Below are 15,697 nucleotides of genomic sequence, written 5' to 3' on the forward strand. Positions count from 1 at the left end.
AACTCTTGTAATTCTGTGTAAACTCCATACATAATACTGGGAGGACTTTCAGTCTTTCTAGGTATCTTACAGTATGGATCCTGTCTGTGTTCTATATTGTGGATGTTGCAGCTCCATACGTTCCAGCATCTTAGTTTTTATTATCAAACTTGGAAAGAGGATATAGTAGACTTTAGTTAAAAATATCTACCTTGGCAGTGTGCTGCTACTGAAGGACATCATGTTGTCACAGTTGCCTAGTGGACTGGATGGAGTTATCACCTCCACCTCAGTACTGGCTCTTTTCAGATTGCTCAGAGAGGGCTCTCGGTAGGAGGAGCTATGCGTCATGATGGGCCCAGTTTGGTCGGGGGACAAAGTGTGGGAAGAGGTCCTTGTAATGATGGGCTCTGGTTGGCTGGGAGCCAGGGTGTGATGGCCTATCAGAGGACAACAAAAGGTAGTCAAAGTGTTAATCTCAGGTTAGATTTGAGGTCATTACAATGTTTTATTAATTCAGTTCAAAAGATCTCATGAGGTTCATATAAAATCTGCTGAAATTCCCAGAGAATTTCCATCCAAGTGAATTTAAAGAAAAATTGGACTGGTTTGGGTTGGGGCAGTCTTTGCAATATGACCATAGCAGGGTGATTTTACAGATTCTGAGGACACTTTGAGGAAGTGACTGAGATGTGGGTGGAGGTAGATTAGCATATTCAAAGATGGAAATGTCAGGCACCATGCAATTAAGGCCATTTGATTATTTTTTGTCATGGCAATAACTTTCATATATACTTTTCCATAATTTCTAGGAATCCAGAAGAGGTTTTTTTTAGAGGATTAACTGCTTGAGGGAGCTTTAAAAGACACTTGACAGGGAGAGTTTTACCTTGGTGACTGTTGCTAACTGCAGATTGGCTGACATTGGATAGGGAGGACAGAGGTGGCTCTCTCAGAGTAGGAGGAAGTGGTTGAGTTCTCGAGCCATCCTCACTTGGCTGGAAATTGCTTACTGCATATACACCCTGCATACAACATGCAGACAGTAAGATACACAGTGGCATCCAACAAACACAGAAGCATTTGTGTTATATAAAGTACCAATAACAGTGTGGTTTTATTCAAACTCATTATCTTATATTTTGAGTATTTTGGCCAATAAGGAAACCACTGATGGTCATTCAGCTTCTCTGTGTTCTCAGTGGCTGAGAGTTGATACTAATAGAAAAACATGATACATCTCCCAGCATAAAGCCAACCAACAAGAGATAGCAGAACATTAAGCAAAATTTTCAGATTTGCAAAAAAAGAAAAAAAGAACCTTTAAACTAATTTGTTAATCATCAATTGTACTATAATCGTGTAATTTTTACTACATTTCTGAATGCAGTGTCTATAGTTCAACCCTCATTTCTACAGTCTTACAAAATTGTTCACACCCATTTGCAGGGGAGACCATAAAATTGTAAACTGGGAATGAGCTAGAGCTGGCTATAATTATAATTTCAAAGAATAAAATGTTCAAAATTGGAGATTTCTGGTGAATATTGGGGAAGCAAAAATACAGATTGCATTTAAAAAATAGTTTAACAGTTGGCTAAAACAGTCTTTGGTGTTGGAATACACTTATTATCCATGTTGGCTGACTGTGTGAGCTAAACTATGTACACTTTTCCTTTGCTCTGACAGTTCTGCAGAAAAAAATTGTCTAAATGTGGTCAAAACATTTAATTTTCAGGACAAAAATCTGATTAAAGTTTTTAAGTGCACCAAAGAGTGAAATATGCTGCAGTTTGAAGGACAAATAAAACCGTAAACTTAAGTTGACAAAAATAATAGATTCCAGCAGAAACCGCAAAGGTTTTTTCTCCATCTGAACAACGACGTCACGTTTACTTTGAAATGTATATTCAGGCAAAATACAGATGGAAATTCAATTACACTAAATTCAAACTCATAGTGCGTATCTAAAAATGCTAAAAAGATGATCAGTGTATTTTTTTAGGTTTTATTTTCTAGTATGTTGAACATTCAGTGGCCCAAAAGTGCTGCTGGGTGACAGCATTTGCCATTATTACGGCAGCATGAGTCACTTTTACGTGAATTATGAAGTGTTGAGCATTTTACACCAAAGGTTAACTGATCTGCTGAGATGTGAATTGGAAAGCAAGTGTTAAAACAGTTCTAGAAAACTGTAACAGAATGTGACTTATTACTGTCGCTTAAGCAAAGCAATGCACTATAAAAACTAAAAAAGTGGTTATCGTTGTTTATTCCTTCCCTATATTTCTGAGAAAAATATTTAACTCTTCAGTTTACTTCATTAATCTGACTTTATTTACTAGTTACTTTTAAAAATAATCTTTTGATATGAAGAGTGAATGGAGAACTTATGGAATATTGGGCAATTTGTTAAAGATAAAATACCTGAAATGTTTTTTTTTCACATAATCATTTTGGTAATTTTTCAATGTAAAAAAAATACTAACATTTGACAGAACAGCATTTAAAAATGTGAGGAGACTTTGTTTCCATCTCTTTAATCACTTTTGTGATATTTCAAGTTTAGAAAAAAATATACATATACACTACCAGTCAAAAGTTTGGACACACCTTCTCATTCAATGTTTTTTCTTTATTTTCATGACCATTTACATTGTAGATTCTCACTGAAGGCATCAAAACTACAAACGAACACATGGAATTATGTAGTAAACAAAAAAGTGTGACTCTTAATATGTTTCATATTTTAGATTCTTCAAAATAGCCACCCTTTGCTTTGATTACTGCTTGGCACACTCTTGGAATTCTCTCGATGAGCTTCATGAGGTAGTCACATGAAATGGTTTTCCAACAGTTTTGAAGGAGTTCCCAGAGATGCTGAGCACTTGTTGGGCCTTTGGCCTTCACTCTGCGGTCCATCTCATCCCAAACCATAGATATGTATAGAATGGCTAGATGTGTTACGTCTGAGTTTAGAACGTCCGCACAAGTCGGCCATCTTACCACAGGGTGAGATGTCCGGGAGACAGTCAAACCTGAGGTGACCTGAGTTACGGTAAGTGATCTGCTCTGACGCTATTACTCTTATCTCGCAGAAATCTCAACGATTTTACACTATTTTACATACTAAAATACCCTGTGCGATATTTTATTTATTCGGTCATCTGTGCAATAATTCACATCACTACTGTGCAATATCTTATCTATTTATGGTCAGACTATGTGCATACAATGTGTGCATACAAGTTATGTCTTAATGTTTGAATGTTTCACCATCAACACAATGTAGTCGGCGAGAGAGCTGCCTGTGGTAAGATGGCGGCCATCTGCGGACGTTCGACTCCGTTGACCAGCAACGCGGACGAGACATCTAGCCATTCTATACATATCTATGTCCCAAACCATCTGGATTGGGTTTAGGTCAGGTGCCTGTAGAGGCCAGATCATGTGCACAGCACTCCATCACTATCCTTCTTGGTCAAATAGCCTTTACACATCCTGGAGGTGTGTTTGGGGTCACTGTCCTGTTGAAAAATAAATGATGGTCCAACTAAACACAAACCGGATGGGAGGGTATGTTGCTGCAGGATGCTGTGGTAGCCATGCTGGTTCAGTGTGCCTTCAATTTGGAATAAATTCCCAGCAGTGTCACCAGCAAAGCACCCCCACACCATCACACCTCCTCCTCCGTGCTTCACGGTGGGAACCTTGCATGTAAAGACCATCCGTTCACCTTTTCTGCGCCGCACAAATACACGACGGGTGGAACCAAAGATCTCAAATTTGGACTCATCAGACCAAAGCACAGATTTACACTGGTCTAATGTCCATTCCTTGTGTTTCTTGGCCCAATCAAATCTCTTCTGCTTGTTGCTTTTCCTTAGTCGTGTTTTTTAGCAGCTATTTGACCATAAAAGCCTGATTCACACAGTCTCCTCTGAACAGTTGATGTAGAGATGTGTCTGCTGCTAGAACTCTTTGTGGCATTCATCTGGGCTCTAATCTGAGGTGCTGTTAACTTGCGATTTCTGAGCTGGTGACTCGGATGAACTTATCCTCAGCAGCAGAGGTGACTCTCGGTCTTCCTTTCCTGGGGCGGTCATCATGTGAGACAGTTTCGTTGTAGCGCTTGATGGTTTTTGTGACTGCACTTGGGAACACATTCAAAGTTTTTGCAATTTTCTAGACTGACGGACCTTCATTTCTTAAAGTTATGATGGACTGTTGTTTCTCTTTACTTAGCTTATTGGTTCTTGCCATAATATGAATTCTAACAATTGTCAAATAGGGCTGTCAGCTGTGTACCAACCTGACTTCTGTACAACACAACTGATGGTCCCAACCCTATAAAGAAGGCAAGAAATTCCAGAAAATGAACCCTGACAAGGCACACCTGTGAAGTGAAAACCATTTCAGGTGAATACATCATGAAGCTCATTGAGAGAATGCCAAGGGTTTGCAGCACTGTCAACAAAGCAAAGGGTGGTTACTTTGAGGAATCTAAAATATGAAACATATTTAGAGATATTTCACACTTTTTTGTTTACTACATAATTCCATGTGTTCATTTATAATCTAAAATGTAAATATTCATGAAAAAAAAAACATTAAATGAGAAGTTGTGTGCAAACTTTTGACTGATAGTGTATATTGTAATGAGGTCTTCCTGGGCTGAGAGATCACTTTTTACAAATCAATCAATTGACAAAATTTCTCATCAAAATCATACTACCCCTGTATAGTATATTGACTCTGTCTTCACCTCTAAAAACAATATTTCTTGTAGTACAAACAAGATGTGGGGATCCTGTTGGTCACATTAGCATCCACAATATTGGGAAAGAAATAGAAATTCACATATAGGTAAGCAGAAAGAATACATTCTCACCAGCACACACACGTTCACCTGCTGATGTTTGTTAGACTTTACCAGAAAGCAGGATTGAAAATCTCTGTAGATAGTGGAGCAAATGTTGAGGATTTTTGTATTTTCATACGCAACCCCTCAGGAAGACTTCTTGAACAATTCAGTGCTCCCATGCTTGGGTGAAAGTGGCTTAAGCAATGTGAAGCAACCAGAAATGTAACAGACAGTGTTTAAATCCCTGTGCATTTGTGTCTTATTTAACTCTTGTATGTATGTATATTATGTTTTTTTTTGTTTGTTTGTTTGTTTTAATGTAAAGTAAAACATCAATTATGATTCAAATCCATCTGATGAAAAGTTATTTTTCTGGAGAACAGCCCCACACATCTATTGGCTGTGTAAATTAGTGTCTGAGTGCATGTAGCTGCTTCCGTTTCATGTCTCATAGTTTCACTCCAACTATGAGTGTGGGCTGAAGGGTGATGGTGTGTGGGAGGTATTGTACTAGTGTAGGTTCACATTACCAGTTTCTACCAAGAGTTGAACATCAGTGTTTCCTGTCAGCCCTTGAAACTGTCCTGCAGTAACAATGTTGCATCTAATTAACATATCTGTAACAGAAGTTAACTATTCTAAAAGAAATGTATATATATATCTCCACTATATTGCCAAAAGTATTCACTCGCCCATCCAAATAATTAAATCCAGGTGTTCCAGTCACTTCCATGGCCACAGGTGTATAAATTCAGCCCCTCGGCATGCAGACTGCTTCTACAAACATCTGTGAAAGAATTTTCTCTCTCAGGAGCTCAGTGAACTCCAGCATGGTACCATGATAGGATGCCACTTGCAACAAGTCCAGTCGTGAAATGTCCTGACTACTAAATGTTCCACAGTCAGCTGTCAGTGGTGTTATAACAAAGTGGAAGTGATTGGGAACGACAGCAGCTCAGCCAGGAAGTGGTCGGCCAGGTAAAATGACAGAGCGGGTCAGAGGATGCTGAGGCTCATAGTGCTCAGAGGTCACCAACTTTCTGCAGTCAGTCGCTACAGACCTCCAACCTTCATGTGCCCTTCAGATTAGCTCAGGAACAGTGCGTAGAGAGCTTCATGGAATGGGTTTCCATGGCAACTGCATCCAAGCCATACATCACCAAGTGCAATGCAAAGCGTCGGATGCAGCGGTGTAAAGCACGCCGCCGCTGGACTCTACAGCAGTGGAGACGCGTTCAAGTGTAAAGTTTGGTGGAGGGGGGATTATGGTGTGGGGTTGTTCTCCAGGAGCTGGGCTTGGCCCCTTAGTTCCAGTGAAAGGAACTCTGAATGCTTCAGCAGATCAAGAGATTTTGGACCATTTCATGCTCCCAACTTTGTGGAAACAGTTTGGGGACGGCCCCTTTCTGTTCCAACATGACTGCGCACCAGTGCACAAAGCAAGGTCCATAAATACATGGAGGAGCCAGTTTGGTGTGGAAGAACCTGACTGGCCTGCACAGAGTCCTGACCTCAACCCGATAGAACACCTTTGATATGAATTAGAGCGGAGACTGTGAGCCAGGCCTTCTGTCCAACATCAGTGTCTGACCTCACAGATGAGCTTCTGGAAGAATGGTCAAAAATTCCCATAAACACTCCTAAAGTTTGTGGAAAGCTTGGCCAGAAGAGTTGAAGCTGTTATAGCTGCAAAGGGTGGGCTGACGTCATATTAAACCCTCTGGATTAAGAATGGGATGTTACTTAAGTTCATATGCGTGTAAAGGCAGATGAGTGAATACTTTTGGCAATATAGTGTGTTTGTGTGTGTGTCAAGGGTTATTGGAGGAAGCGGACCCAAATGCAGAGAATGGGGAAGAGAGAAGCATAACTGGCAGGTGATCTTTGTAGATTTATTAATAAACAACTGAAAAAGCTAAAAGGAAAAAAGCTGAGAATCCATGGGAGAGAGAACTCAAAGATGTGAAAAGAAAAAGCATGAAATTATCTGACAAGGAACAACTGAAAACCAGGGGTAAATTTAGTTATGGAGAAAATCATAAACGAACAACAGGTGAGACAAGCAGTAATGAAAACCATGTGTGACACAAGGAAGCAAGTAAAAATAAAACATGGGGGAAACTCTACAAAATAAAACGAGAAATAACCAACAAGGAAAACCAAAACATAGAAAAACCCTGAACATGGGAAAATTCAAATTCAACGGATCATGACAATATGAATGAAAATGAACAACTTAAACAGCGTCTGGGATCTATGAAGAGCCTTGACTATGGCATAGTCTGACACAATTTGCTGCAAAGAATGGGATAAGTAGAGAAGTGTATTGTATGTAGACTTACAATGGCAGGAAGAGTTCAAGCTTATCCTTGAACTGGCGCTGGTTGCACTCAAAATCTTAAATTTTCTTTTAATGTATTTACTGCATTGCAGGAGTTTCTTGTGAAGCATACTCACTATAAAATTAAAGAAACGTCGATAACAGAGGCACCATCCTTTAACAGAAGGAAATTTACAATTAATCTTAATCACTCTCACTCAGTTCTCATTGGAATTGGCCTAAGTTACAATAAAGACACTTTCAACAATGACCTATTACCTATGCATTAACTATTTACGAAAACTTGAACCAAAAACATGAACCTTGAAGTTCAACAGGAAAAGTGTGTGTTATAAGATCTTAATTGCACGTGGGGTTGATATTGTGTTATAGGAAACAACTCATAGCTTTGTGTAATGGCAAGAGAATATAGAAATATATAGGAAAACTGGGGTCCTAATTATAGTCACTATATGTATACATATGTAGAGGTAAATGGTTAACAACTTTTGTAGGAATCTATCATTTTTAACACTGCATCTCTTCATTTCACTGTACCATCGGATGGGGAGAAGAAAATGATAGGCCTTACTTTTGGTTGGCACTAGCCCTGTTAGACAGCACAACCAGTCAATGGCAAACAGAACTCAAGTGGCCTCTCTCGGTACTGCTGTTTCTGTGGGCTTTCAATGTGCCTGGCAAGTTGTGGGTCTCTCTTCTCCATTTGGCATTTCATTGCCAAGAAGACTTATGGTGGGGTTACAAGATGTCATGTCAAAAATAAAATAAAAATGTAGGTATGTTCATCTGAGTGTTTGAGTTTGAGTTAGTTTGTTTGGTCAAATAAACCAAATCTGGTGAGGGGAACTTCAATTCACAAAAAATATTTAAAGCTAATAACAAAATGTTAACAAAGTTGTGCTGGGAGAAATATGACTTTGTGCAGAGCAGGAGTAAATTCACATACAGCAGCGGAGGTTAAAATGTACATCGAATACAAACAACATGGAAGATGAGTAACTAAAAGATGAGCTCGAAGACAGACAAAAAAAATCAATTTTTCTATAACTTCATTTCTCTCTTTTTTTTTCTATAACTTCTCCTTCTGACTGACTTCTGGAGGTTCCCGGGTTTGATTTGAGGGGGGGGGGGGGGGGGGGGGGGGGGCATGATGTGAGCTTTGGCTCAACTTTCAGCCAGTAATATGCCTACACACTCCATGGCTTTTGTCTGTATGGCTACACACATATGAGTAAGGAACTAAAAAATTGTATCTCCCTGTGTTTAACACAATGAGGCACAAACGGTTCACAATAAAGTTAATTTCATTTAAATGTCTGATTAACTCATTATTTTAGGCTTGACAACTTGGTGCTACTGACCACTAGATGGCAATGTGGGTCCTTAGAAAAATTATTAATTTTCCAAATGAATAATTTCTTCCTTATTAAATTTAATACAATCTTGGAAAAAGTATCAAAATGCAGCTTGAGATTTCAATGAAAACCTTAAAGGAGTACCTGTACAAAGATAAGAAACACATAGAACACAGTTCAATCCATCTGAGAATTAACCTGAAGAAAATGGTCGCCTTTCCCACGTTAAAGAAAAGGGAGGAGTGGGAGGTCTGTTTCTTGTCTTGTTAAAAGAGGGGAAGATGGGTGTTAAGCTTAAGACTATCACTCTCTTCTCACATGAAAGAGTTCTGTTGTTTATTCACTGATAGCTTTGCTAGTTTGTAGGGTGATCCAGACAAGTTATAGTAAATAAAGGTCTGGTGGGGAGAGCACCCTCAAATCATCGTGGTGTCTGTCTCTGTAACAGCATAGTATCAAAGAAAAGAAGGGGTCAGTTTAAAGTGAAGTGATGTTTATCTCTTCCAAAGCTGGTGAAGTCCCAACATCTGTTTTAAACTGGGGAGGTTGATTCAACATTCCAACATAGGAATATTAATGAACCTCCCAAAGATTAAGTTCCACATTTATCCACACTTGAGTTTGCTACACTTGCTACACAAATCGATTGTATCATTTGTAGGGATGGGAATTGATAAGATTTTTACGATTCCAATTCCATTTTCGATTCTGCTTAACGATTCGGTTCTTTATCGGTTCCCTTATCGATTCTCATTTGGAGAAAAAGGACAACAAACCGGTCGATTAGCATCAACTTTGTTTAGTTTAGAAGTAACACGAGTCATGACCTTACAAACCCAACAACGGTGAGGTCCACATTGGTCTATCATGGCCTGGGTAATTGAACTCTTCCTGCTCTGGTGAAAGGAGAAGCTGGAGGTAGAGGTGAACTGGGGGTAGTACCACCAGCCTCTGGCTCTGAGCCAGTCAGGCTCTGTCTCTCATGATTTCATCTAAATGTAATGCCTGAGAAGGCATTCATTTAACCTTAACCGTTACTAACAGCAGGTTTTACAATGAGGCAAATGGTGCTAACATGATAGGCAGTGTTGTTAGTTTGTTAGTTAGTTAGTGACCTGCAGTGTTAGCCGAGGACATGCTAACGTTGCTAACGTTGCTGGGTTCAGATTCACCAACGTTAATCATTCATTCATAGTTATTGCATGTTGGTAGTATTTTCTCCCTTTGGTGAAATATTCACTTTGCAAGTTGCCCTGTTGTCGTCTCTTTTAGAGATGTGTAACCAAACTTTCGAGCGTTTGTACCGCTTGGGCGCCATGTTTACTGTTGGCTGCTGGCTGCGCTGGACTCGCTGCGCAACGTTGCGTGGTGACGTCATTCGTGCCCACTGGAATTGATAAGGGAATCGTTTGCAAAATGGCCAAACGATTCCAAGGAATTGAAACACTGGGAACCGGTTCTCAACAAGAACCGGTTTTCGATTCCCATCCTTAATCATTTTCTAATGTGTGTGGACTGCAATTACTTAATGCTAGTAAGTGTCCAATGTGACCACTTACATTGCAGTAACTAGTAATGGATAATAATGAAGACAGCTGTTTGTAATTCCAGGGTTTTCTTTGCTCGAGCTCTCAGGCTGCATACTGCCCGATTTGCACTGTGCCTAAGAGGATTATCAGCCTAAACACCTCTGATGACAATAAGGTTTCAGGGATTTTAGGTGTGACATAGTGGCTGCAACTGCAGTGGAATAATGGACAACAATGTAATCTTGATTGCTTACATATATGTTCATGTTTTTCTAAACCTTTCTCATATACAATGCTCTGATTTAAACTTTAGTTTACCACAAGCATGACTGCACTGCAAGAAACTATCACAATACTTAGAAGCCAAGTTAACCACTGTTACCAGGTAAACAGCAATCGCAGCTCCCAGTAGCCATCCACAGTAGACATCCACAGGGTGATTTCTGAACTGAATGATCCTGGTCAATCCAGCCAGGATGGCCAGCATGACGAAAGAGAACACCAGGAGAGGCTTCAGCAGCTTGGCAGAGTGTGTCAGCACTGTGTTGAAGTACATCTGAAACACCCAATTTGAAATGTAACGTGTATTTTTTATGTATTTTTTAGCACTTGTAGAATTTTATGTTGATGGGTAATTTTAGTTTACAAATACAGTTACTGTACCAATTTCATTCCAGTTAGGTTCAAGAATAGTTTACACTTACTGAGATGTAGACAGCAGCAAAGGCAGCCAGCGTAGCATGCTGGGAGGGGAAAGACTTCCTAAGTGGACATAAAGGAAAGAAAGATGAGTGTTCTTTATATCAATTATGCTCAAACAGCTAAGCTCAATGCTGAATATTCATCTGCTATAGCAAAGTGACTTTCAAAGAAAATTAGGGGTGTGTTGATATGCGTGTGCAGTTAGTGGCAACTCTACAGTTGTTTAAAAACACATTGTATCAAATATTATGCAACAACTTTACCCGTTGGTATTTGGTTTCCCTGTTTACTTACTAATATTTAATGTCCTGGTGAAAATACAGTGTATGACACATTCATTAACGTCTCATAGTACATTTTGATTTGGCTATGCAGTCTTTGTTCGCTTCATTGCTCGGTCATAATTAAGGTCATATCTAATTGTCACACCGTGGTGAGGTTAAGTTGGTTTTTTGTCTCGTTTCATGTATTGTTTCGTCATTTCCTGTTTTATTTTGAAAGACTAACTCCCCTCTCGTTCCAGGTCACTTGCCCTTCCTCTCGTGTTCCAGTCTGATTGTGGTATGAATGATTCCACCTGTTCCCCATTACCCCTGTGTGCTTAAGAGTCTGCGTCTCCCCCTGTCTTGTGCCAGTGTGTTGTATCTGTCTCTGTATAGTGCATCATCCTAGCGTTTTGCCAAGCCCGTTTCCGAGTTTCCGTATTCCCGTGTTTCCTGGTTCCCAGTGGTAATTATCCTCGTGAGAGTGATTTTGTTTTTTCCCAGATTAAGTTTGATAATATAGATCCTGTAAGAAGTACAGAGTTAATTTTGTTTATAGTCTTTTTGTTTTCCCTCCTGGGTGGAGTGGCCTTTTTGTTTGTTAAACGTTTACAGCTTATTTCCTCCGATTTTTAGGAGAGGCTTTTCTTTTCCTCCTCAGTAGGAGTGACATTTAGTTTAATAAGTAAAGTTTCATGGTCTTTTGTTTTCTCCTCCGCTAGTGGAGTGATTTTGAGTTTGGATAACTTTTATATAGATATACTTCTCCACTTTTGGAAAGTATATTCCTAGATTAATATTTCATAGCCCATTTAGCTTCTCTCATGAGGAACTGGTTGATCTGCTGTCCTCCAAATAAAAGTCTTGGAATTAAAACCTCCTGCATCTGCGTCCTCCATTCTCTGGGTGTGACACTAATGATATTCTGTAATTACAAATAATGTAAAAAAAAATGTAAACTTATATAAATATAATGCATTTGCACATTTCTTTTATGATGAAAGCTTTCCAAAATTATTCTGTTTACTCAAGGATACATTTTCCAAAAAAATTTATGCACAGTAAAATATCATATGAGATATAAAAAAAAATATTGAAATATGGAAAATGACTAAGAATGCCTACTATGATTAATATAACATTTCACTCTGCAACTGCACTGCTCATCCCTGTGGTGTGTATCAAAGTACAGAATGTTTTAACATGTTTTCATGAAGCTTAAGAAGCTGTTTCTAAAGATTCAGCTGAGGAGTCCACACACTTTGTGTGCTTTTGTTCAATTTTTTGGTTAAACATAACATTGTGTGATTGTAGAGCTTGACCTAGGTAGAGTGTGCATTTTATGATGAGACAACTTAGTGGTAACACAAGAGTAAATGGTAAAATTGCTCTGTGGGTCTTTATATATATATATATATATATATATACACACAAAGCTGGTTGCAGTACTTTCTTTACTTCAGTACAAGAAAGTTGTTGAAAGCCAAAGAAATTAGCCAATATGCAATATCCAAAATGCCAAAGACAAGCATAGCTTGTCATATCTTACTACTTAGCTCACTTTGATTCGAAAACATGAATGTACAGCTGTAGCTTACATCACTTTTAGACGCCTCTATGATGAACAACTACAGACCTGTCTCTAATCTCTCTTTTATATCTAAGATTATTGAGAAAGTTGTATTTAACCAGCTCAACGACTTTCTGAATGAAAGTGGAAGTCTTGATAACTTTCAATCAGGCTTCAGACGTCATCACAGCACTGAAACAGCTCTGGTCAAAGTGTTAAACGACATTAGGTTGAATACTGAGTCTGGTAATGTCTCAGTCCTGGTTCTGTTGGACCTCAGCGCTGCGTTTGATACTGTAGATCACAGAATCCTGTTGCACAGGCTGGAAAACTGGGTTGGACTTTCTGGAGCGGTCCTTAACTGGTTCAGGTCCTACTTAGAAGGCCGGAGTTATTTTGTTACAATTGGCAGCTATGAATCTAAGCGAGTGGCCATGACTGTGGAGTCCACCAGGGGTCAATTCTTGGACCTCTTCTGTTTAACTTGTATATGCTCCCTGGGTCAGATATTGCAGAATTTTAACATCAATTATCACAGTTATGCATACGATACACAACTTTATGTGTCTCTGTCAGCGGACGGCTGCAGCCCAGCAGACGTACTGTGTCAGTGTCTGGAGGAAGTAAACACCTGGATGAGAGAGAATTTTCTACAATTAAATGAATACAAAACTGAGATCATTCTGTTTGGTAGCAAAGAGAAGAGGGTCAGCGTTGGTAAATATCTTGAGACTCGGGACCTTACAATCACTGACCAAGTTGGTAACCTCGGAGTGTTGATAGACTCAGATCTGACTTTCAGCAGCCACTCAAAGCTGTCACCAAGGCAGCTTTTTACCATCTCAGAAACATCAACAGAATTAAAGGTTTCCTCTCCAAAAAGACCAGGAGAAACTCATCCATGCATTCATCTCCAGTAGACTCCATTACTGTAACGCTCTTTTAACTGGACTTCCCAAAAAGAGCATTAAACATCTGCAGCTCATCCAGAACGCTGCTGCTAGAGTTTTAACCCGGACTAAGAGATCTGAACACATCACAGCAGCTTTAAAATCTTTACACTGGCTTCCAGTCAGTCACAGAATAGATTTTAAAAGCCTGCTGATGGTTTACAAATCCCAGAACTGTTTAGGCCCAGAATACATCTGTGATATGATCAGGGAATATAAACCCAGCAGAGCTCTGAGATCCAAGGACTCAGGTCAGCTGGTCCAGTCCAGAGTCCAGACTAAACATGGAGAAGCAGCATTTAGCTGTTATGCTGCAAACAAGTGGAACAAACTGCCAGTGGAGATTAAACTTTCACCAAATGGAGACATTTTTAAATCCAGGTTAAAAACATTTCTGTTCTTATGTGTCTATGCATGAAATCTGCACGATATCTTTTAACTTATCTAGACTGTTGCTTGTTTTTAATTCATTTAAATTATTTTATTTGTTTCTCTTTATATTATTTTATGTATTTTAATGCTTCTTCCACTCCCTGCTGCAATGCTTTTATTTTATGTAAAGCACTTTGAATTGTTATACATGAAATGTGCTATATAAATAAATTTGATTTGATTTGACTTTTTTCCCTTTTTTCTTCATATTTTGCATGTGAGACAGACCTAAAAGTAGTTACAATGCATGTCATGTTAGATTCAACATATTATTCATTATTGTCCAAACTTACCATTTTCTTAAAGAATTACAAGTACAGTAGTCTAGATGACTCTAGTTAATTTTTATTGTAATTTTGCTCTAGATCCCAAAAATATCATCTTTACCTTTCCTTTATAGAGGAGAGAAAAATCAACTAAGGCTATATACTAACAAGGTTTATTCACTTTTTGAAGCTACTAACTTTCTTGATTACGAGTACATCTAGTCTAGTTACACAAGAACAGGACTTAAGTCAGTTCATGTTTGCATTTCTGAAGTAAAAATATAACCCTCGCAAAAATGATAGAATCCCCACACTTGGAGGACGTTCATTCAGCTATAAAAAAAACCCAGATATGATCCCCTTTTCCAAAGAATTAAACATCCCCTACAATGTTTAATTCAAACAAACAAAATCTATATATTTCAGTGGATATTGACAGAGCATCAGCCTGTGCATTTTCAACTCAATTCAATTCAATTCAAATTCAAAAATACTTTATTTATCCCAGAGGGAAATTAATTGTTAATGTAACTCAATTAAATCAAGGAGTTATTATAGATGCTGATGGCTGTGGGCAGGAAAGATTTCCTGTAGCGGTCCGTTTTGCATCCAAACTGAAGAAGCCTTTGACTGAAGAGACTCTGTTTTCTGATAACAGTCTCATGGAGAGGATGTTCAGGGTTGTCCATAATTCTCTTGATTTTATGCAAAATCCTTCTTTGCATTATTGTCTCCAGAGGTTCCACAAACTCCTTTTTAATGGAAAATTTGCAGATTAAAGTTCTGCAAAAGAAGAGACCAACAGGAGTCTCTGGTTTACATTACGCATCTGTGAAAGAAAAAACTAGTGGATTATGGTCTGTAAGAACTTTAATTGGTTATAAATTTGATTCAATGTAAACCTCAAAATTCTGCAGAGTTAGCAGCAAGGCAAGAGTTTCCTTTTCTATCTGTAATCTGTAATTTATCTGATGTTCATTACAAAGTTTTTGAAAAGTCACAGACCGGATTATCAATGCCTTGCTCATCTTCTTGCAGAAGAACAGCTCTACCCCACATGCGTTAGCATCTACTTCTAGTTTAAAAGGATGCTCAAAATTTGGTGCAACAACCACTGGTGCACTGCACAACACCTTTGCTGACTTAAGGCAGCCTGACAATCAGAAGACCAAACAAACGGTTTCAAAGGACTAACCAACCTTGTGAGTGGAGCAACCACATCAGAAAAGTTCTTGCAAAACCCCCGGCAATAATCACACATCCCGAGAACCAACGTAACGCTCTTTTCGTCTGCGGGACAGGGAAACCAATGATACCTTAGCAGTAACCGGACGCACCTGACCCTGTCCGACCTGCTTTCCCAAGTAAGTAACCGTTGCTTTTCCAAATTCACATTTGGTGCGAGAGGCTTCGCGGAAACGGCTAAAAAACAAAGACAACGTTCTA

General features: G+C 38.9%; 1 protein-coding gene across 1 annotated transcript in view; it reads right to left on the reverse strand.

The window, feature by feature from the left end:
* Positions 1–15,697, reverse strand: part of LOC142399471 (phospholipid phosphatase-related protein type 4-like) — a 75,459-nt gene that overhangs the window by 33,348 nt on the left and 26,414 nt on the right. The window contains exons 5-8 of the mRNA XM_075484175.1: positions 10,773–10,830; positions 10,451–10,624; positions 869–1,004; positions 191–419 (exon numbers count right to left, since the gene is read on the reverse strand). Coding sequence (XP_075340290.1) covers positions 191–419; positions 869–1,004; positions 10,451–10,624; positions 10,773–10,830 — 597 coding nt within the window. The remainder of the gene's footprint in view (positions 1–190; positions 420–868; positions 1,005–10,450; positions 10,625–10,772; positions 10,831–15,697) is intronic.

This window comes from Odontesthes bonariensis, chromosome 14 (assembly GCF_027942865.1).
Source record: "Odontesthes bonariensis isolate fOdoBon6 chromosome 14, fOdoBon6.hap1, whole genome shotgun sequence".
In the NCBI taxonomy this organism is placed as follows: Eukaryota; Metazoa; Chordata; class Actinopteri; order Atheriniformes; family Atherinopsidae; genus Odontesthes; species Odontesthes bonariensis.